Raw genomic sequence first — 23,663 nt, forward strand, 5'->3', positions numbered from 1 at the left:
TAAGGTATTGATTTTTATCTGTTCGCTATACTGTTGCTATACTGTCGTGCATCTACTTTCAAGGGACAAAAGAAACATGCTTTAGCATGTTTATTTTCTGCATCTATGCTTATATTCCTTTATTTTCTTTTCTGTCTTTTTTTCAGGCTCATGTTTTTGTTTTCAGCCCCTTTGCTGTATATCCAGTTTCCCACATTCCACTTTTGTGTAGTTGGTGAAACAATCCAGTAATTGTTTGGTTGCCTTTAAGTTAATAATGTGATCAGTGGGATGGAAATGGTACAAGCTAGCTTTAATAGTGAAATTGTTTTGCTTGTTAGGACCAGGAACTCTGGATAGCATTTTCAGAAGTTCTTGATACTGATCTGACTTTGTTCCCATTTTAGTCCTGACTTGATTTGGAACAGCAGTCAGACACTGCTAAGTGGTTTTGTGCAGGTTCTTATCTCTCATTTTTTATTTAAATAGTTAGGCAAGTCCTTGATTGAGGAAACCTGTTCTGGAACACGTTAGGCCCTTTGTGTTCTTTATACTTGAGAAACTTTCAGCCTATTCAAATAAGCTTTAGACAAACTAAAAGTTGGAGCAGCTTTTAGTGCCAGAGGTATTTTATGGATTTCCTCATGTCTGTAATCAGATGATCTGACAGCCTTCACCTAGGGAAGAGTTGGTTGGTGCAGACTTCTCCTAAAATAAGGTTATAAAAATGGCATGCTTTTCTTTCCCCTCAGGCAATTACTTTGTGTACTTTCTCTCCTTCTGCCTTATTTCCCCCTCACCTCTTCAATTACAGACCTGCATGACCCTAAGTCTCTAAAAGTGCTTACAGTGGAGTCCCATATTGCTTTCATTGTAATTGCTGGACTAATTAGAAGTTTGCCTCTTTGGGAGCTGCTGTTTTGCAGCTTTGTGGTGTTTGGGTGACACACATTTGAGCCTGAATTGATCCACTGCTGCTTTCTTCTTCCATGGTGTGTCAGCATGGTTTTCACTGCCCAGTTAGCTTGGCTCATGTGCTAGAGGTTAAAAGTGAACCTGACCCCTTCACAAATGCTTCCATTTGGGTAGGCTAAGTCCAGAACTGCAGTTTTGCGCAACTACTAGGGGTAACAAATCTGAAGGGAATCCATCAGATTCCAAATAGGGTTCTTCCTGACTTTTGGGCGTTTTTTTGCAGGTGGCCGTGGACAAAGAAGTGCCACTTCTGGAATTGATCAGACTTGGAAGAAAAGTGGAAAGAACAGGAAATCAAAGCGCATTAAACCACAGGAGTCTTCTGACAGTACAACCTCTGGAACTAAATTTCCCCATCGGTTCCCTCTTCAAGGTTTAAATACTACTGCTTGGTCACCATCAGACACTTCACAAGCAAGCTATTCAGCAATGTCTTTTCCCACTGTTATGCCTGCATATCCACTTCCTGTTTTTCCAGCAGCAGGGACTGTGCCACCAGCTCCTGAGACTTCACTCTCTGGTCTTAATCAGTTGCCAGACTCTGGAAATACTTGCCCTACGCAACCATCCCAGTTCTCTGCACCCCTCATGACGCCTGTTGTAGCTCTTGTGCTCCCCAACTATGTCTACCCAGAGATGAACAGTAACTTACCTCAAACACTTTACCACAGCCAACCCAACTTCCCTGCCCATTCCACCTTCTCTTCACAGACGGTATTTCCAACACAGCCACCATTTGCTACACCCAGCCCTTTCCCACAACAGGCTTTTTTCCCAACACAGCCATTCCATTATAATCCGCCTGCAGAGGGTGAAAAGGCTCCTGTTACTGAGCCACGAAATGAGCCATCCCGTTCCTGCACTCCACAGTCTGTGGGTCCCCAAGACCAGGCTTCACCACCTCTGTTCCAGTCAAGGTGCAGTTCTCCTCTGAATCTTCTACAGTTAGAAGAAACCACAAAAACTGCTGAAAGTGGAGCTCCTGCAGGTTTACATGGAGCTTTAAATGAGGAAGGAGCCAGAGGCAAAATCATGACAACCAATAACTGTAGTGGAAAGGGATCCTTGCCAGTAAGTGCGCTGATGGGTTGTGGGTTATTTTTTAAAGTCTTCATATTCTTGTATGTATCCAAAATTGTTAACATGTGCAGATGCCTAAAATGGGTACCCTCCCACATTTTTCCATTAGTTTCAATCCTTTCACTTGTGGGACCTATTTTGTAATGATAAGGGAGTAATCAGTCGATATAATTCCAGGAGATGGACTCGCAGTTATAGTTAGTAATTTCAAACTTAAGCAGACTGAATAAAACATGAAATCCAATCATTGAAATAGTCATAAAAACACTGTGTTATTGTTGTTCTAAAGTTACACTACAAAGCCTCAAAATACATCCTGAAACAGTTTTATTCCTCTCTTTTATCAATTATGAATATGTAGTAACGCATTGGAAAGTACTGAAATAGATTTGAAGTAACATGATCACATTGTTTTTAGCAAAAAGTTTTGTGCTAGTGAATTTGTCTGGAGGTAGCAAACGGTCTCTAAGTGGTCTGAAAGAAGCTGGTATTATTTAAAATAACATTGCATCTTTGCTTACAAACAAGCAACCAAAGTAAAGGTGGAATTAACCATTACTTGCTTTTTTTTATTTGGTGCACTGGAACGATGCAAAGCTATTTGGTGACTTCAGGTTTTTATTTTTTTAATTCTTATTTCCTGTCTCATTCAAATTTTTGGTGTATCAGTTTAACAAATAAACTTTCAAAACTTCCGATGGAGTAATATGTACATAACGGTTTCTATGACAGAAATATATAGGCTAATACTAGTGTTTTCTAAAGATGCTTTCTTTGTAACCATTAAAGTCACTTGAAGGGATGGAGTTGCAACGTTAACCTCTTAGACTGGCTCCTTCCTCCTGCTTTGCTTGTGCTGTGGTTTCTAACTGGTCTCTGCATCTAATGGTGCAGTTACAAAGCAGAAGTTGGGTTAGCTGCTGATAAAAGGAAAACAGGCACTGGAAGGGGTGGCTTATAATTTAGACATGTCTGAGTCCTAGTGTAAGTAATTGGTAAAATGCATTGTTAAACTTTTCTCCCTGGTTAGTTTCCAGATTATTTATTTAATCAATATTATTAATATTGACTCCTAAGAGGGACAAATGAAGGGAGAATAGAGAAAAAACTGATGCTGTTGTATCTGTCTAAAGAAGCTTCCAAACTTGACGCAGTGCAAAAGCTTGTCACACTCTGGTATTACGTGATGCCACTTAGGAGAAATTTTGAGGGATATATGCATGCAGTGCCATGTTTGGACTGATGTATTCTGCATGCAACATAACATCTCTGAAATCTTATCTCTAAAAGGACTTCTGACTTGTGCTGTGGTATAACAGTGCATCTGTGACAGTCTGTAACTTGCAGCATGCTCTGAGATGCCTCTGCTGGATTAAAAGAAGCTCGGTAACAAAACTTAATAGTAACAATTTTGCTGGCGAATTCTTCTGAATTTCCTCAACTGTTAGTTCCTATTTAAAAGTCTGCAAAATGTGACTTCCTGTATCTTCCTTATCACTTACTGGACAATGGGCATATTTTTAGGACTGTGTTAAGGTTAAAGTTAGTTCTTTCCATGTGCTTTGTTAAGTTCTGCCAACCTTCGTTTCTAATACTTCAAACTGAATTGCAGTGATGTTTTGCTTACTTATGTTAGAAATCAGTGTAGTTAATGCTCTTTCCCTTAAAAACATACAAATAAATAATCTTGCCAAGCAAGCTTGTGTCTGGGAATACCTTCTTTTTCATCCTGCATTAAGAGGAGAAACAGTAATGGGCTGTTGATCCAGATCTTCTTGAGGTAGATTATAATAGGAGCAACTGGTAGTATATCTTAGATGGCTCAGGTAAAATCTGAGATGTCTGGAACAGAAGGGGCTGTAAAAAGTGAATAACAAATACCTTCCTTGCTTCCTCACTAAACTATATATATATATCGAATGTATATATATGTATATGTATTATTTGTAAGGGCAATTGACTTAAAATCTCAGTCTAACGAAACAACCACTGTCTACCTATCAGTTTACTTCATTACTCCTAGTTGGTCTTGGCATATGTTGTTGGTGTTGTTTGCCTTTCTTTGAGTAACTGCATAAACATGGTAGAATATAAAGTGAAATGAATTAATACTAAATGTAAATGACTAGTAATGAATTAGCCTTGTGGTTTGGGTTTCATTTTGGGGGATTTTTTTGGGGGTGGGGGTTTTCTTTGTTTGTTTGTTTTTTAACTTTTTTCTTCCCTCTCCTTCTTATCCTTAGGCTGAGTCTCCAATGGATGCTCAAAATAGTGATGAACTCTCCATGTCTAGTGTCCTGCTTGACATTTTACTTCAAGAAGATGCATGTTCAGGCACTGGTTCAGCTTCTTCAGGGAGTGCTGTATCTGCAGCTGCTGAGTCTCTGGGGTCTGGATCCAATGGCTGTGGCATGTCAGGGAGCAGAACAGGTAACACTGACAGTGAATACTCTCAGCATTTTGGCCAGCAGGTTGAGGATAGGGATTATGCCCCTCTACCCTGCTCTGGTGAGGCACCCCCTGCAGTCCTGCTCCCAGCTCTGGGAGCAACAACAGAAGAGGGATGTGGAGCTGTTGGAGCAAAGAGGAGGCTACGGAGATGCTCTGTGGGCTGGAGCATTTTTGGTATGGAGACAGACTGAGAGGGCTAGTCTTGGATGAGGGCTTGGAGCAGCTCTGTCTAGTGGAAGGTGTCCCTGTCCATGGCAGCAGCGGATGGAACTGAATGAGCTTTAAGGTCCCTTCCAGCCCAAACCAGTCTAGGATTCTATGATTGTGTGATTCTGGGGGGACTTTGAATGTTGCAGGCACCACTAGAACATGAAGTGCTTTATGTAAAAATCTGTATTGTCTTTAATCTTCATTGCATATTTTATTCTTGATTTCTTTTTTTTTATTACATAATATGGAAGTTTTTCTTTTATATTTGCTTTACAGTATAGAATCCTTTTAAATTTTGTGTAAAATAGAAATTAAGATGATCTGTAGGTTGACAGAAAAATGAAAATACTGTTTGATTCCATATTTGATTTCAGGTTTTTAATGTAAGTCAGTTATTCTGCTGAAATTTAATGGAGACTAACTTGAGAATTTGAATTTTAAAAATATTGATGCAGTTACCTAGGCGTGGAAGTTCCTTCTGTTAAAAAATAAATGAGATAAAGTAGTGGTTGTACTTACACTTTCGGTTCTTTTTTAATCTTTTCTGTTCCGAAAAGCATTCAAATGATCTATGTACTTGACAATTTATAATGTAAACTTAAATTTCTTTTTAAAGGTAGTAGTGAAACTAGTCATACCAGCAAATACTTTGGGAGCATTGATTCCTCAGAAAACCATCATAAAACCAAGATGAAGGCAGAGATAGACGAAAGTGAGCACTTCATTAAGTATGTTCTTCAGGATCCTATATGGCTTTTGATGGCAAACACGGATGACACTGTTATGATGACTTACCAGATACCTTCACGGTAATTCCAGGGTTGTAGTCCTTCATGAACTGTATATGTGTTGGGGGGAGCAGGGTGTTCAGAAGGCAAGATATATATGAATCTGTGTTTCAGTAGAAGTAAATAAGTTTTTATGTTTAGATGAGTGTCATGAAGAATTCTTTCTTCCTTTTAATCCTTTTTTATACTATACAAAGAAGTTCTCAAAAAGTAAAAATTATTTGCTTGGGCTTACCTCTATTTTTAGATCAGTCAGTTCAGTTGAAGTTAACTGTGTGTATGTTTTGAAGCTGTTCTGTGTTAGTGTTTTGTAACTACTTGCCTATAAATTCTTGTAGTCATTAGATCCTTGCAAGGGTGCTTAGGTCTGATGATGGTCTGTAGCATGGAAACTCTGTAATCCTTGTCCCTGTGATGCCATGTTCAGTGGCATGCTGCTTTCTCTACCTTACGTTTCCAGGTTGCTAATTTCCATATGTTCTTTCTTTTCCGTAAATTCCCATTCTAATGGGAGAAGGAAGTAGAAGGTGTAAATCATAAGGTTTCTAATTGAAAATGTTTATTGAAAAATATTCCCTGCTTCAGTAGGTATGAGCAGATACAGGGAAAGAGGGAGGGTGACAAGTCTGCAGATGTTTTTACATCTTGATTGCATTTTTTGGGAGCAGTGGGTGGTATTTTGAAAACAATAGGAAGTAAAGACAGGCCCTTTGAAAGGGGAGGAAAACAAGCTCTGAAAATACAGAAGCAGGGGGGTGATGGGGGAAAAATATAAGAGAACATGGAACTTTAGAATTTTTCCTTAGATTTTTAAAAATACCTTAGTGTTTTCTAGTTTTTGTAGCTTTAAGGGTTGGCAGCTATAGATGGGAATTACATCAGGCTGTAAGAGTAGCAAAGCCTGCCGAAGAGAACATGATATAAACCAGGATATTGTGATAAGAAGAATTAAGCTTACTGTCAGAGGGTAATGTCCATGTGTAAAGCCAGCTGTTCTGAGGGATGCTATAAGGAACAGAAATACTACTGGTTTTCTTAGAAGTTGTTATCTTTCTGTTGTCATCTTTTGTAGAGATGTACAGCCGGTAAGTGTTTGGAGTGGTGTGGGCTTCTATGTTTCTGAATCAAGGAGGGCACCAGGGGAAGAGAGAACTTGGGCTGCTGAAATAGAACACTATTTTTCTAAGCCTTTTCCTCTCAGTCCTGAAGTTTAATCCATTCTTTGTAGCCTTCTTAATCATAACTTATTACTTCTGCTTAACTATCTTGTATATGCATCTATGGTCTGTTTTGGGTTCTCTGCCCATTGAAGAGGAACTGGGAACTTAGTACAGCAGAGGGAAACTGGAGTTCTTGGTGGTTTTACCAGTGATACTCCCTGAATAGCTATAAGGAAACTGATTTTCCTAATGGGATTTGAAAAGACAATGAGCCAGCAGAAATGCATTAAGATGTCTGCAAATGGAGGAAGCTGCAAAAATAACCATGCTTATTTTTCTTCCTTTATAAGATTTGTAACCTTAACAATCCAGAACAAAAATAGTCTTAAAAATGTTAGTGTTTGACTATGTAGCCTTATATAGACATAAACCCCAGAAACTGAAGCTCAATTTCTAAATACATTTTATTTTAGAGATTTGGAAACAGTTTTAAAAGAAGATAAGCAGAAATTAAAGCAAATGCAGAAACTACAGCCAAAGTTTACAGAAGAACAAAAAAGAGAGCTGATTGAAGTTCATCCATGGATTCAGCAAGGTGGACTGCCAAAAACTGTTACTAATTCCGTAAGTTTAAATGAGTTAGTTACTTTCACATGTACAGTAGTGCTTAAATTGTCAACTGCCTGTGTCAGGCTTTTCCATTCCTGTTGCTATGAAAGCTTGGTCAATTAGATTAAAAAATTCATCCAGACTTCCGTGCAGTGATTTCTGTCTTGATTCAGTTTACCTAAGACATCTTTCCAATGGGAAATTACAAGCAGAGATGAATAGAGTATAAGAAAATTATGTCCTATTTCTCAATTTCTTTGTCTCAATTTGAAATCCTTTACCAACCCAGCCAGAAACTTCACTACATAAAAATCTCTTGTTTTGTGTGGAGAAATTGATGCCCACTACTTTCTAGAAAGCCCAAAATTAATGGGAGTACACTGTTCCTTTTTTCCATCAGGCTTTTCTCTCACACAGGATCATCTCTTGCCTTGATTGTCTAAGTGGATTAATGGCTTGAAAAGCAATGAAGGAAAAAGCCCCAACAAAACAAAAACCCAAAGCGTCTTTGCAATTTTATTTGTTGTCTGTGTATTTTACTTAGTCACACACCGATACCTGGTTGCATTCTCCTCTCCCTAAGCTTTCCATGACTTTTAGCTTTTTTTGGACATACATTATCAAATGCAGAGGCTCTCTTTGCCCATGACTGTTTCAAAAGTCAGTGTAACGGTTGCAGTTACACTGCAGGAATCCTAATCCTGATGTTAATGTTACTGCAACATTAATACTTAAGGATGCAACTTGTGTAAGCATACAGTTTCTTCAGTGTCTTACGCACTGCAACTGACATGAACATATTACTGCAAAGTTAAGCAATTGGTGGAAAAGGTGACTGGAAATGCATGGAAAATGTCAGCATTGTAAGTGATGTATGATATAACTGCTTCCAGTAGAGTTCTCAAGTTGTATTGATTGTTATATGTTATAAAATGACTGTGGGGGGGAAAGCTGGAGGGAGGAATATATCTGATAGTTGTAGCATGGATGTAAATGTTCCCTTGGAATCAGGGATAAAATGTAAATGAACAGTTGTTTGGAAGAGTTTTGGGTTTTTTTTTCTTTGTGATTCATGGATGTTTCTATAACTTTTATAGGAATGTATTTTTTGCGAGGACAATATACAGAGCAGTTTTTATACATCGTATGATGAAGAAATCCATGAAATGGACCTCAATGAAATGATTGAAGACAGTGGGGAAAACAACTTGGTTTCCCTGAGTCAAGTCAGTGAAGAACAAACATAGCCTTTGAGCCTGTTGTTTTCAAAGCTGCTTCAAAACTACAGTGATGATCCATAGTGGTTTTAATCTTGTACCCAGCAAGATGAATCCAGTTCATAAAAACAAATGTGTTTTTCATGCTCTAGAAGAGTCATTTGTGAACGAATCTCTTTTTAAATGGTGGCAATCTCTTCCCAGTAAGGACATCGTTGAAGATGGTATAGCTTTTCTTTAAAAAAGACAGACTGGTATTTTGCACTTACATGCCTCAAGTATTTCTTTACAAACTATAGAAACCTTCATTGATGCCTACTGTTTTTTGTAGAGTGGGTTAATGAGTAATGAAAATCCCCTTACATATATACAGGTCTTCAAATCTCTTTTTGGTAATGATTCAGCGCTAAAAGTTGTTCTAGAAATTTTGCTTAGTGGCTCTTTAGCATTGTTCTTAATACTTGAAGTGGTCCAGCATCATAGAAGAAATAACATTCAAGCAAATTAATTCATACTTGCCCTTCTCATACCAGTTGATTCCATCCTCTGTTTCCTATAGTTTTGAATGTAGAAACTTTTTCTGTCTCAGAAATGTTGAACTAAATTTGTAAGATGGTCTTGGGTTAAAATATTCACGTGAATGTGTAAGTACAGATGAGTGCTGACAACTTTGTAGCCTTTTATGTAAATGGACGCTGCAATACTATGAACTGTTTATTATCTTGAAGCATCATTTTGAGAATTTTGAGAATTCAAGACACAAGACATCTTTATGCTTAAAGATTTTAATAACTAAGACCACAGAGGATGAGCGTGTATGCTCCAGTGACTGGTAGACAAAGCTTGGTATGACTTTAACCTGTATTTCTGATTTGTTGTGTCAGGAGGTTGGCCATCAGTTTTCCGTGTGTGGCTAAACAAACATCAAACTTGTACGTGGCAAGAGAGGATTAGACGTTTCTTGCCATTTGGAGATAGTTCTTATAAAAAGTGATTTCAAGAATAGCGTTGACCTTCACAATATTTGAATTACATAATCTGAAACTTAGTGTGGCTGGAATCCTTTGCTGTCAAGGATTTAATTTCAATGCCTCTGAGATTGTATTGACTTGAATATATGTACTTTATGTTCTTGTGCTGTTTGTACATGTTGGATGTGGGAAGAGAACACAGAAGAACAGCTATGTATTGGTTGGTGGACGTTGAGTTGCATTACTGCTAAATATCAGCTCTAGGCCTGGGAAGGAACAACATGGAGAAATTTATTTAACTTTGATATGTTTGTCTTAAAATATTTTTCATGGAAAGCGTTTCCTTTTTTATTCAGATAACATTTCTGTTTGCTGAAATTTGAGGTTATTTTCTTTGTATAAGAATATTTCTCTTCACATACAAAAAGGATGTGGTGATAGATCTTAAACCACCAAACCATGCAGAAGTGACTGGTATTTGCTTAGAGGGAGACATAATTTGTGCAAAGTGATTAGTTATTAATTGGACAGTGTCATGAGGAAATTTGCATTGGGATCGGGTTCTGCAGATAGCTGAGTGTGAGCTTGTGATGAAACAAGTAGAATTACAGCTGAAAATGTAAGTATCTCAAATGTACTGTGAAACACTACCCAGCAAGATCTGATTCCCATCTTTAATAGCTTAGCAAGGTCAAATTTAAATATCTGTAAATACAAACTGAATGAGAAAGTTTGAAATGTTGGTGTTCAAGTCTGATGTATTAAATGTTTTAATCTTAAATGGAACAGTGCAGCTATACGAACATAGTAACCATATTCCATTTTTACATGTAAACACAAATAGTTTTAATTGGACCAGGGTTTGGGAAAAATGAAAGCTTTATATAAGAAGCGCATCATAATTACACCACTTACTTTCAGGGACTTCTCAACCACTTCAAACCTGTTTGCTTTAGCATGCTTTTTTTCTGGCTTTGTTTTGGTTGCTTTCAATTTGTTCTCATTTCTCTTTTTTCCTTTTTATCGAGTTTTTTTGGTTGTTTTGTTTTTTTGTTTCTCGGTGACCATCTTGTAACCATAACTTAGTGGAAGGAAGAGAAAAGTATATTTAGAACATTTTGTGGATGTGCTTACTTAAGGACTTAATCTTGCATCCTTAAAGTGTTTGCATTTACAGGGTGGTATTAAAATATTTTCCTGTAACTTTAAATCTACATGCCTCCATTTATAGATAAGATTCTGAAGCTGTAATTTTTCCAAACTGTTGTAAGACGATTTATTTGTGATGACACTTTGTCAACATGTCAACAATGTTTTTCTGTACACCGTGCAATATATTTTGGTTTTGCCACTTGTGACTAATTTTTATGACTTTGCTTTTTAGAAAACTGGTAAATAAAACAGATATATTTTTAGTTGCCTTTTTGTTTCTTGAGGCCTCTACTCCATGAAAGAAGCAAAAATATATACATGACTGGTAGTATGTGAACTGTTCAGGCTGAGGAACTTGCAAGCTGCTGAGTTAGTTGTGATGCATTGTCCTGAAGTAAAATTGTTGCCAGCTTGTCTGACCTGTAAGTTCAGTGGTCAAGTGGGAGACTGAATCTTTAAATTGACTAGTTGTTTTGAAAACGTGCAAGTTTGCTACTTTGAAGAGTGAAGAAGGTGAGTGGCTTGAAGGTTTCTGTTTTGTCACTTGAGTAGTAATGTCGTTTTAGCAGTGATGCTGTGTTGGAGCACCCCTCCAGTTTAGGAGGTACTGAGGTTGAGACTCTCATTAGGTATTTTTCTCTGTGCCATGAGTGGTTTCTGGTTTTGTAAACCAGAACAAGTAATGCAAACCCTAGTTTGTCCATGAAGAACCCAGATGTTTCTGTGAGCAGCAAAATGAAGACCTTTCTGGACCACAAAGCAGTTAACCACACAGGTGAATTACCTTCATGCCAAGGATAGAATTGTAGTTTTGCATACTCTGTTGCTGAGACATGCAATCTTAAAGCATGCTGGTTCAACACATCATTCAGGTCCCTTTGAAGTCTTCTGATTGACCCTAAATACATGAGCGGTTTTGTGTGTGTGAAGCCTGAAAACACTTGTGTCTTAATAGCACCTTTGTTCCTTGCTTAGCTAAACATGCAGAGGAGAGGTGTATTGATGAAGCAGTTTACAGAACTACACCTCAGTGCTGTGCACATACACAAGGTGTCTGCAGCTCAGAGAGGGCATTGGGCTACCATTTGGATGCAAGTTTTGACAATGGATCTATAATACTGGGAGAACTGAAGTGCTGCTGCCACAATAAATTACTGGGTAATGTTTTACAGTTCCGGTTATTTTTGCAATTGTAAATGTAAATAAGACCAAGAGTTAAATGTGGCTTCAGGTATTCATGTGCTCCTTCTTGGTGTGACATGCCTTCTGTCAGCACCTCGGTATAATGGCTGGCTTACTGTACACTGCAGGACTGTTGGGAACAGGCTTTGTCACCGAGTTTCTCCCACCTCATAGCCCCTAGGTGTCACTGATGTCCTGCAGTCATATTTGCCAGTTTTGTCACCTCTTTTTTCCCTCTATTCAGCTGCCTGTATTTTGAGGCTGTTGAGTTTGCTATGATGCTGCTTGATGTAAGGAACCGTGGCTTGAATTTCAAATAAGGATGATAACATTTGTAATGAAGAGCCGTTGGCCCGATGACAGGGAATGCAAATGTAAACTTTCTGCTTGGAAAAGGGAAATGGATTGCTGAAAAGCATCAGCTTTTAGTCCATTTAACACCTGAAATTTTCAACTGCTGAAATCACGTGGCAACAACGAAGGATTCCCATGTCATGTAAAGAACCAGGAAGCTCTGCCAGTGTCTTTAGTTGTGTGCATATAAAAAGATAGTTACCAAACTTCTTTGAAGGCTTCTAAAGCTTTGGATGTAGTCAGGCAGGGAATTTAATATTCTTTTCATAATTACTTTGCATTGCATGAGCAGTGAATTTAAATGAGATCAACTATAAAGGCCTGATTATGAAAGCACTTGGAAAGAAGGTTGTTTTGTCAGTCCTATCAGTCCACCTAAAATTCCTTCCCTGTATGTACTCTGCCATTATGAGTGATGCTTAAGTCTTAAAAGAATGTAAATTTCTGGGATTTCTGGTTTGGATTTTTAAGGAAAATCTGTTTGTTTTTTTTTTTTTAAAGAAGTTTGATACTCTATTAGCTAACAGATTAGCAAAATAGAGGTGTCTGTATCCTAATGTGATTGAACCCTTTATAGTCTTGAATCGATTTCACAGCAGAATGGTACAAATGGAACTGGACTGCATACTGTAAATGGCTTTGCAGATTGCACTTAGGGACAGAATTAGTTTGATGAAGTGACTGCCTTTGTCACCTAGTTTAGCGTTCATAGGCCTGTGAAGTTTATGGTGTTAACTTTTGCTCATTAGGCTAACAACAGCAGCTTCACAGGTAGAGTCTTTTTGAATGTATTTGACAGGGTCAAAGGGCTCAAATGCTCAGGAAGCTGTTGAAGAGTAGTGCTGGCCCAAAGGGTCTTCTGAGGGGACAAATTGAAGTAATGCAGAGGAGGGTCAAGATACCTTGGCCGCTGTAATGTAAATCCTTTATGAGTCGGAATGAGCCTGCAGTAAATTAGGTCAGGAAGTCCAGAACTGCCTCTAATATGTTTTAAGGGTCTGTAAATGGAGGTAGTATTTATCACCTAGCTGGTTTATACAGTCTGACTTGCTCATTCAAGCATTTCCAAAGAGGACTTTTAAAACTCTAAGATATAAAATTTGGGGAGGTTTTGATTGGGGGTGAGAGAAAAATCTGTATTATTTGTTCTGCAGGGCTGTTCCCAGGAGTATGGATGCTAACAGCCTTCTCCAAGCCTTGCAGACTTTATAGTAATGACTAGAAGCTGGTTGCCAAACCTTATTGAGAATGAATTGCTGTAATGAAAGGTATCCACAGCCTTCCAAGAATCGTGTGTTGCCATACCTCTAAGCCTGTTAGATAAGACTGGGGCTGAGCTGAGATACCTGGGCTATATATAGCAGGTGAGAGTTTGCTGCTCTGGAAACATTTGGGTTGTTGTACTCTAGTTTGTGACTTTCCTGAAAGAATTGGAGGAAGAGGGTACCAACAGAATTCCAAAGGGCACTGCCTCTTTGAAATTGCTTACCACTGTGTCTTAAAAATAGCTCTATCAACAGCAAAACAGTGTTTTCTCTTTCGGTGAGCTGTAGCAGTTCCTCGTCAGAGGGAGAACTTGAGAAAGAGATGAAAATGAGTATTGAGTCATGTGAATATTTGGACCTTTAGGAACAGTTTAGTTGAATGGAGATGGGGACTTGTTAGAATACAGACACTAAAGGAAGGCACAGGGTTAAATCTGCCTCTCTGAGCTGTGGCCATAACAGATGAGAAAGTTGTCAAAACAGGAAAGGTTGGAATTGCCCTAAATCTAGAGAAAAAGAACAAAGAGGAAAAAATATAGGAGGACAGAGGAAAAAGTGATGCTTGGAGCTTTTGTTTGCAGAGCCCAATCCCATGGGGGCTTTGTTTCCCCAGGTTCTCTGCTAAGCTATGTTCCTGAATTGACACAGTCTCTGTATGTCTCTGGACTCTAGAAGTAATGTTTAGAAACTGACTCAAACCAAAATGATGTGTCCAGGCACCAGATTTTGGTGTCTTTTGAAAAGCAAACCCCAAAGTAGTAACTGGGCCACTTGCATCTGTTTATGGCTTTATTGAAAGCTAAGTATGAAATAACTTTGTCTAAGAGTTTCTTAATGTTCAGTGTGCTCTAAAAACAAGCTCAGTAAGAACAAGGCGTGTAAAATATGATACTCTCTTGTTTCAGGGGAAGGACAGGGGAAGTGAAAGCCTTTCCGCTTCTGAAGGTGCGTGGTTTGTATTTCTCACTGCTCAGATGCCATGGTTACAAGCGCTACAGCAAACAAACCAGTGGTAGCAGGTAGGCTCCCTTGCTACTTCCCAGCAGTCCTGATTTTCTGCCCATTAGTGGGAATCTAACAGGAAATGGAGTGAAGCTGAACACACTGATGTGTTTCAGCAATTGAAAATGTCAAAATCTTCTAATTTGGGCCAGAGAGATGAATCCTTTCAATTACATTGTAGGGTTCTGCTGCATTTCTAGGGGAGGAATGTATGGTAAGCAACAAGTTTTTGTTTTGGTTCCTCATCAGCAAGAAACGGAGGAAAGATGAATGCCACACAGATAGCTGGAGAATTCCCCACCAACTGATAGGTTTTCCCAGAAGTGGCAAAATGAACTGGGATCCACAGTTCAATCCCTTACTTCTTGCTTGGGCAACCATCGCTGTTTTTCTTGTTGCAAGGACCTGCTTGTTACAGGAGATCCAATGTGTTGAATGACTTACTTAGTGACTGCCTGTGTATACTGTATTGTAAAAACAACTAACAGAAGGCTTGCCAAACTAAAGAGTCTAAAGTGTACAAGATGTAAAAGTAATGGGCGCAGCATCTGTGGTATACAAGGAGGGAGGTAGAACTTCAGAATTCACTTGGTGTTGCCAGCACTGTGGTGCTCTGTTACCTCAAAGCAGGCAGCACGGAACCATGCTAGGTGGGAGGAAAAGGGGAAGAACAAGAAGCCCACAACTAAACCAAACCAAACCATGCTTGAATGCATTTTTTTTCTTTCCTGATCTGCTACTTTTACATGACACTGTTTGTTTGTTTGCATATTTCATTTGCCATCTGGCCTAGGTCGTCCACATGTTACCTTTATATGCATGTGTGGCCATGCTAGACTGGCCAAGGAGGACTCATCTCTGAAGTGTTCAGGGTCAGATGGGACTTATAAAAACCCATTTGGGTGACCAAATAAGAGCAAGAAGATAGAGCGCATGTATCTGGCATTTGCCCTAGATACATCAACACTTGCAATTTATGTAAAACCTTAGTGTTTCACCCAGTACCTGAGTCTCATAATGTTTTAGTCATAGATTTCAGAACATAATTTTTAAGCAGATGGCGGGGGGGGGGGGGGGGGGGGGGGTTGGCCATTAGGCAATGAAATCTCTACCTTGAGTCGGTATAATATTGGTTTTATTGCATCTTTTAAACTTCAATAAATAAAATCATTCCCAAGGTGTTAAGGTGGCAGATAGGCAGATATTACTACTTGGTCCTCCCTGGAAATGCAAAAAAGCAGAGAGGTAAGAATCTGGTTGGTGTGGTTTGGGGTTGTCTTTATTGTTGTTAGTTTTCTGTTTTTAAAAGGGGCTCAAGGAGTAGATGATGATTTTGCAAATAGAGGAGTACTGCTTCTGGAATGGAACAGGGTGGGAACAGACTCTTCAGTAAGCACAGAGCATCAGGATCTTGGGTTTTTGCATTGTATTTTGAAGACTCCCTTTTTGTCACTGGAGTTTTGTAGCCTTGAAGCGATGCTGAAAGGATGTGAATCATTGTTCCTGCTTCCTGCAGCAGTTGAAAGTGCAGTCTGCCCTGCTGTTAACTGAGTCACCCTGACTGGCTCTACTCCATGGCAGCCAGCATGGGCACCGCTGGGCAGCTCAGTGCTGCTGGTAACACACCGTAGCAGAAAAGCAGGTGCAAAGAGTTGTTGGTTGTCCCTGTTGTCTGCATGACAATGGTGCTCTGGGCAGCTGCTCCTGTGTATTGTCAGTGGGACAGTGGGATCAGTGCACCCGCAGCAATTTGCCAACAACACCAGGCTGTGTGGTTTGGTCAGCACACTGGAGGGAAGGGATGGAATACAGAGGGGCCTGGACAGGCTGGAGAGGTGAACTGTGTGAACCTCGTCAAGTTCAGCAATGCCAAGTGCAAGGTCCTGCACCTGGATCTGCCCCTGTTTAAGATGATGAGAGAGAGATTTAGATTAGACATTGGGAAGAAATTCTTCCCTGTGAGAATGCTGAGGCAGTGGCACAGGGTACCCAGAGAAGCTGTGGCTGCCCCATCCCTGGCAGTGTTCAAGGCCAGGTTGGACACAGGGGCTTGGAGCAACCTGGTCTAGTGGAAGGTGTCCCTGTCTGTGGCAGGGGATTGGAACTGAATGAGCTTTAAGGTCCCTTCCAACACAAACCATTCTGTGATTCTGTACTGTGCATGGAGCACATAAGGTATGATGTGGGAATAGTTGTGCTGTCTGAGTCTTAACCCTCTTTTTGAGACCAAGCACATTGAGGACCTTTACAAATTATGTGTCACTTCAGATAAAGCTTTCCATGAGCTAGGGGCCATTCTGGGCACTCTGCACAGGCATCCCAGAGCTCCTGAGAAGCAGATCATTCTTACTTGTAGGTTGCTTTCACAGACTTCACAGAGAATCGGTGTTGGCTTATGAAGAAACTGCCTGTTCAGTGGAGGGGTCAGTGAGTGGGAGGCTTGAGAGTAGCAGCTACTCAGCAGAGACTTGCTCCAGAATCCTGGATTGGGTAAGAAGCTGTGCGCTGCTTTTGGATGAGGGCATTCATTTACATTTGTTCTCTGACCAGTTCATCTGCTGCTGTGAAGGATGGATAGAACCTGGAACAGACCCATATGTGTCTAATACGGTCTTGGACTCCTGGTGCTCTGCAGGTGTCTGCTGGGAGTCTGTTGAGCAGGAAAGGAGTCTGTGCATGTTGTTTTATGGAAAGGAGCAATATGTGGGTAGGTACCAGCCATGTTTGGGGGTCTGCTGTGAGTAATGAAGGCATCCTTGTTTTATGAAGGCCTGGTCGTAAGCACCAAGTAGCATTTGCATGCCCAAAGGAGGCAAATTCACTAGAAACTTGGGTGATTCGGGCCTCGGTGAAGTATATGATTGGAAAAGTTTGATGGGGCTGATAATGCAGTTGATGTCTCTTCTAGGCTTTTTTTCCCTCCCCTTCTCCGTCTGTGGAACACAGATTGCAAAGGCCGTTACATGGTGATAATGGAAGGGGTTCTATAGTGACTTTGCTTAGCACAGGTTGGTTCTGGTGAACTCAGTTTAGGTTAAGGAGAATGAAATTCTACAGTTTTACTAGTGTGTGTCTCTGCCATGGACAGTCCAAACCTCAAAATGCAGCAGGACTTCCCCAGTCAGCCACTAGAAGCTGAATCCCATTTGGAAAAACACATCTGAGTGGATATGCTGGCTCTGGGTGTTGCCCAGTAATTTCCCTTTCCTCTCAATGGGCACATCATTCTAAGGATCCTTGAAAGTATGCCTCTTTGATGGTGATTTTAGGTTAGGCTGCTTTACTTTGTGCTTAAATAGGCTTGGAGCTTTACAGAGTTCAGCTGAGAGTGAATGAACCTGGGCAATTCCTGAAGCTATCTGTTTCCAGATGCCCTAGGTCTCGGATGCAAAGAAAACAACTCACCTTGCTTCCAACTTATATTTTAGCCTGAGATCAGTGTAAAAGCTAAAAAAAGAAAAACCCAAATTGAGGTAATTTTACAATTTTACAATCTTTGAAGGCCAAAAGCGATCAGCTGATATAATTGCTTGTATGTTGTTGTTTTACTAAGTGGGGCTTTTTTGTAGCCAAAGCAACTTGTATTTGCACTGTGTTTCTTGACCTGGTGACATTAAGAGAAAGGAAATTCATGGCTTCTTCCAGTATCTAATTTCCATCTTTTTCCTTCTCATTTCAAACAGCTTGGACCTGCTACATAGCTCTTGGCATTTAAGGCTCTGTTTTATGGGATTAAAGACTTTTTGAACCCATGACTTCCTCAGCTGGTAAGTGAGCAATATAACATATGTATAATACAACAGATGCACTATAAGGAATCAAATCACCCTCACTCATCATCTTGTTCAACTAAATTAAGCTACAAGTATGTTGCTGCAAAGTGTATTTTCACGTTTGCATGCTTTCTGCACTAGCTTTGGGTTTGTAATTTTTCTTAACCTTCTTAAAATGCAGTGCAATGAAATGCTAATGTTGTATAGGAAGCTAAAAATCCCATGCAAGGAGGGAGATTGTTTTTTCCGCTCTTCTTTAGCTTAGTTCATTTAGAAGCCTGAGAGGCTTAAGGAGCACAGTTTAGTGACCCTATCCATTCAGATAACCGTGGAGTCAGGAAGTCTCTGTAACAAAAAGTATAAATGCAACTTGGAACCAGGCATCTCATGCCAGAAAATGAAAACCTGTCTTCTCAGGAAGCAGAAGGAGGATAGGCTTCTGGTTAAGACACGTGGATTAGTAGGTGGTTTGGATCCTTGAGTTTTGCATGTGCTTGTTCAAACCATTGCGCCCATCTGCGGAGCAAGATTATGTTCTCCCGGGTCCTATCCATACTTTCTGTAGCAGAAATTTCCCTCATGCATCCCCTAACCCTGCTGCTTGAGGGATGGCCTGATTTGGTTTTTTATTATTCTATTTGTTTCATTTGAATAGAGACTGAAAAGTGTATTTATTTGGAGAGGAAAGCTCTGTAGAGAGCATGATACTTGAATAGAGTAGATGATACTTGAGTAGAGTAGATGTAGAGTACATGATACTTGCTAGTGGGAGATGAAGACATAAACTGATTTGGACAGTCTGAAAGCTTGATTCTTGCCTCCCGGCCCGAGCGCTCCAACAAAAGACCTGGTATGTGTTGGCAAGAGGTCAGGAGAAGGTTTGGACCATAAATACTACCAGGTGACCTGGTATAACAAGGAGCAGTTTTCTCCTGCAACAGGTGGGTGAGTGACATGCACAGAGAGGGGAAAGCGAGCCCTTCTTTCTATTATTCTGCTGCTGCATATCAAATGAGTCCTCCTGTTAGCGTGCTGTTCCTCTCCTCTTTTGCAAGGTGGTGCACTGTCAGATCAGATAGTCTGTTTGTATTACTTTGGAATGGAAAAGAATAAAGGCAGTTTCTATAAAGGAGGACTTGAAAAGGCTTCTCTGCTTTTTCGTCAGAGCTGCTGGAAATCTTCCTTTTTCTCCCCATTGCCCCTTCCCCAGTCCTGCCTCCAGAATGCTCACCTCTTCCTGCCTTTGTCAGGGAGGTGTCAGATTTGACACCTTTGCAGTAAGGTACAGAAATGCAAATGGAGAAATCCAGCAACACCTCATCAGGGGATGCAAACTTTCTGTGAACCTAATTTGTGGATTAAACCCCCCCAAAACCAAGCAGCCATATTGCTAACACATTTCTAAAATGCTTTGACACTTTAAAAAAAAACTCTTCCTATTTCAGCTTTGACCTGGCTGTTTCATTTTAGTTAATACAGGACTGACAGGTGCTCAGGGGAAAGGCCTGTTATCCCTCTGCTGTTGCTTTTCCTAACGTACCAGGCTCTGGGAGGACACAGGTAGCCATGGCCACACATGTTCATAGCCCCTCTGCCCACTTCTTTCTGCAGCTGTGAGGGTTATCCCAGGTGTGATAAGAACAGCACCATCAGCAATACACACAGGAATGGGAAAGGGGGAAGGCAAACTTCAGTGCTGGTTCTCCAGGGCAGATACAGAAATTAAGCAATAGTGCTTAGCAGAGGTGGCTTTGTTGCCAGCCCACCCCACATTCACTGCTGAACCAAAGCTGGCATGTCTTATGTTGACTCTCGGCTGTGTTTCTGTCACTAAAGTGTCAGGATTTGCACTTGCTTCCACTGGAGTGCCACAGAAGAGCCCTAACCCTGGGGTCTTTCATCTCATGGAAATTAAGCTAAGCTGCCTCTAGTGTTCCTGCAGGAGCAGAAGGGCTGGAGTGGCTGCACCAGGGCAGGATCAACCCTGCACATCACACCCAAAGCCAGCCAACTCAGACAACTATGTGTACCCCAATGCTGCTGTGCATGAGTGCAGTTGTGAGCCACAGGCAAGGCTGTGGATGCTGCTGTTGTGTTAAGGAAACAGTATCTGGCTTTACCTTCCTCTTGAGAGCACCTTATGCAAGGGGGCATTTTCTAGCTGCGAAAAAGCAAAGGACTCCGTTAGTGTAGCAGTGTGACACACAGGAACGTGTGATCCCCTTGGTGATTACAGTGAGGTATTGCTATCTGGGCTAATTGTGGAGAGGAAGGTATCAAGCAATATGTGGTACACAGGGCGAGTAACTTTAAAAACAGAAACCTGGCCTTCTACTGGGGCTAGAGAGGTCCAAGAAGAGGTCATCTTGTGTGTAGGGTGTTACTTTTAGTGCAAGTGTCCCAGGCTCCTCCTTCATTTACACTTCAACCTGCTAACCTCCCTCCCTAAACCAGAAAGGTCATTACAACAGCTCTGGCCTCCCCCTGCTCAACTGGGTTTTGCTGTTCTTTCCCCAGTTCAAAGGGAATTTAGCAGAAAAGGGGATGAGAAGAATCAACATATCTGATGGCCATGTCTGAATAAGAACACTTTAAAGAAAATTACAAAGGAGAGGTCTTAACAATATCTTCGTTTCCATTTTTGTTGTTCCAGAGGGTTGTTAACAAAACAGAGTTACAGGTCTAGTCCCTTGGTAGTTGGGTTGCTTCCTTTTCTTGCTTGTCCTGTGTTTGGGAACTTCCATGTATTAAGCAACTCTACAATCCTTTTTTTCTTTACAATGTCAGCTCTCTGCAAGGTATTATCACAGCACAAATAAGCTGGCACCCCCCAAAAAGCAGGAACTGGGGAAACGTCAAACTCCACATACAAAAATGTTGAGGGTCCCCCACCTACCCCCCAAGAAACATGGCTTTCAACACTTCACAAATCCACTGCACTCTATTTCACTTTGTATTCAACAGACAAAACAAAACCAACCAGAAATACCCAACCAAACTCCTAACAACCAAAATAACTCCCCAACCTCTGTGAAGCCATGCCCCAGGGCAGGATGTGCCTAGCACTTCTTAAGTTAGGGGCTGTGTAGGTGCATGAGCAACACCTTCAGAAGGAAGATCAAGTACAGTAGGTTTGAGACTGACATCCAGATACGCTAGCCCAGAAAAACCCATGGCCTTAAATCCACCTTCTGTCAGTGTGACCTTGTTCATTGCAGTAATTTAAGTGTCTTCGAGGATTAAACAAAAGCAACATTTGAATTCAAACAGTTGAGCTAACAATGCTTAGTACAGGAATTAAGTGCTTAATTGCCAGCATTGTTTCCATAATACACACATTTATTAGTAGGCGATAGGAAACTGTACTTTTAAGCCAGTTAGAAGTATATCAGACCGCAGAACACCTGGCATCAGTTGTGAATTCAGTATTTTTTATTAAAGATTAAAAATAAAAAACATTTGACACCCTAATATACAAAAAGTCACAATAAACTCAACTGTGCTAAAAGCAAAATGTGCATAAAGACACTCATCTCTAAAAAGCACCCTGCCACCGGTATCTTTTATGTTTGCCTAATTCCACCAGGTCTCTAAGCTTTTCCTCCACTGAAGGTGGGACTCTAGGCTACCAAGGACAGATGCTAACCACACCAACCCCTTTCAGGGGTCTTTGCTATCACTAAAACACTTAAAACTGTGCATGCAGACCCAAGCTTCTCATGGAGTTAACCATCATGATTTAAGATGCACAAGGGCTTTTTCTTAAGAAAAGGGCAGTGATTTCAGGGCCACTTATAAGGGCCAAGAAACAGGGTTATAAAATAACTGCTGTGTATCCACCAAAGAGCTTTGCTACTAAAGACCAACTCCCTTACCCCGCCCCTCCCCCAACCTCATAAAAACACCCCCTAAAGTTACAAAACGCCACACACGCACACGGATGAAATGTTAACACGTTTAGCTATTAGCCTGTCAGGGCCTGACAGCAGCGTTAAGAGTGCCGCTGATGCAGTCCCGAAGTGCAGCGATGCCGGCCGGCAGTCCCTCGCGCTGCTCAGAGTGCCATAGGGCAGCACGGTGCCCGGCTGCTCTCCCCGCTAGGCAGATCTGCGCCGATTCCTGCGTACCCTTCCCTTACCACGGTCTCCACATGGATTTGGGTAAGCAAGGCGAAGGTAGGCCATGCGTCTGGGAAGCATCCAGTCCATCAGTAGAGGTCTGGCCCGGCTCGGCTTCCGCCTCGTCCGAGTCGGAGCAGGTCTCTTCGCTGGGAGAGGGCGAGGGTGCCAAGGCAGGGAGGGCCGGGGCCAGCGCCTCGCTGCCGAGCGAGAGGCTGAGCGCGGTGGGATCTGCCCCAGGGTCCGTGACCGAGTCCGGGCAGCCGCCGTCGCTGAGGGGCATGGACTCCAGCAGGTGGTTCAGCAGCTCGGCAGCCGTGGTGGCGTCGATGCCGGGGCAGCTGGACACGAAGGTGTGCACCTCATGCATACACTGGATGTACCCGGCAGCGAACCGCTCGCTGGCCTCACGGTGCAGCCGCCCGCCCTCTGCGCGCCGCGGGAGACAGAGAAGGGAGCAGCATGAGATCGGGGCCGGGCCCCGCCGGGCCCCTCCGCCGCCCCGCCGGCACTCACCGAGCGAGCGGCGCTCCAGCACGGCCTGCACCCGCCGCACCGTCAGCTCCAGCACCTCCGCGTTCTCCAGCTTCGTCTGAAACTGCGATGGGACGCCGCGGCCGTCAGCACGGCCCCGCCGCCCCGCACGAGCCCGACCCGCCCCGCCGCCCCTCCTCACCTCGCTGTCGGCCAGCAGCGACCGCAGCTCCTGCAGGCTCTCGTTGATCCGCGCCCGGCGCTTCTTCTCCACCAGCGGCTTCCTTGTCTGCGGGGACGACAGCGCCGTCAGCCCGCCCGCCCGCCCTCCCTCCCTACAGCCCCCACCGCCCGCCCGGCGCTGCCGCTCACCTTCCTATCGGCCCCGTCCTGAGGCGGGCGGCCCTTGCCGGGCCGGAACGAGGGCGCCATGGCGCGGCCCGGCGGACCCGAGATGCTCTGCCCCGCTGCGCTCCCCGCCCCACCGCGCCGCCCTACTTATACCCTGCGCGCCGCTGCTCGGCGCGCCCATTGGCCGCTCCGCGCTACCGCTGCCGCAGCGTGGGCTGAACGGGCCAATGGCAGGCGGCCGCTTTGTCTGCTCCGGGGTGGGGGGGACGTGTGCGCTACCCGCCGGGCCCCGCCGGAGCTATGGGGTCGGGCCCGGCTGCGCTTGGTCCCCTGACGGCACTGGGGAGGGGACGTTACTCCTCCGGCGGGGCAGCTTCCTCAAAGCGCTGGGGCATGGCAGCGCCTTCCCCCCTCCCGCAGCACCCCAGCTTTCGGCCATTTACTGGCTCAGAGCGGGGGGGGGGGGCGTGAGCCTGCTTCTGTCCGTCCATCAGCCCGCGGCCGCCGGTGGCCCTCGCTGCTGGCAGCGGTTATGGCTGCAGATGGGGATGG

At 42.6% G+C, this 23,663-nt stretch overlaps 2 protein-coding genes across 6 annotated transcripts in view; one reads left to right on the top strand and one right to left on the bottom strand.

The window, feature by feature from the left end:
- The window catches only part of PER2 (period circadian regulator 2), a 51,039-nt gene extending 40,184 nt beyond the window's left edge, over positions 1-10,855 (top strand). For 3 of the 4 annotated variants that reach the window (XM_062613242.1, XM_062613243.1, XM_062613244.1), the window contains 5 exons: positions 1,178-2,025; positions 4,278-4,464; positions 5,312-5,504; positions 7,117-7,267; positions 8,350-10,855. In XM_062613242.1, the coding sequence (XP_062469226.1) occupies positions 1,178-2,025; positions 4,278-4,464; positions 5,312-5,504; positions 7,117-7,267; positions 8,350-8,499 (1,529 nt within the window). In that variant the 3' untranslated portion in view covers positions 8,500-10,855. Of the gene's footprint in view, positions 1-1,177; positions 2,026-3,324; positions 3,421-4,277; positions 4,465-5,311; positions 5,505-7,116; positions 7,268-8,349 lie in introns of those variants that run through there. The other variant, XM_062613245.1, reaches the window with a different exon arrangement.
- A 9,930-nt stretch (positions 10,856-20,785) lies between these two features.
- LOC134160844 (transcription cofactor HES-6-like) lies at positions 20,786-23,268 on the bottom strand. Of its 2 annotated transcripts, XM_062613241.1 has the most exons (4): positions 23,133-23,268; positions 22,963-23,049; positions 22,803-22,884; positions 20,786-22,715 (listed from the first exon to the last, which is right to left on the bottom strand). In XM_062613241.1, the coding sequence occupies exons 1-4, from the start codon at positions 23,190-23,192 to the stop codon at positions 22,303-22,305; spliced, it is 642 nt and encodes a 213-aa protein (XP_062469225.1). In that variant the 5' UTR covers positions 23,193-23,268; the 3' UTR covers positions 20,786-22,302. The 2 variants fall into 2 exon arrangements, with proteins under 2 accessions (XP_062469225.1, XP_062469224.1); XM_062613240.1 differs by having other exon boundaries at positions 20,786-22,884.
- Positions 23,269-23,663: the final 395 nt, after the last annotated feature.

The sequence above is a fragment of the Pezoporus occidentalis genome, unplaced genomic scaffold, assembly GCF_034315485.1.
Source record: "Pezoporus occidentalis ecotype Australia unplaced genomic scaffold, CSIRO_AGI_Poc_V1 ctg164, whole genome shotgun sequence".
In the NCBI taxonomy this organism is placed as follows: domain Eukaryota; kingdom Metazoa; phylum Chordata; class Aves; order Psittaciformes; family Psittacidae; genus Pezoporus; species Pezoporus occidentalis.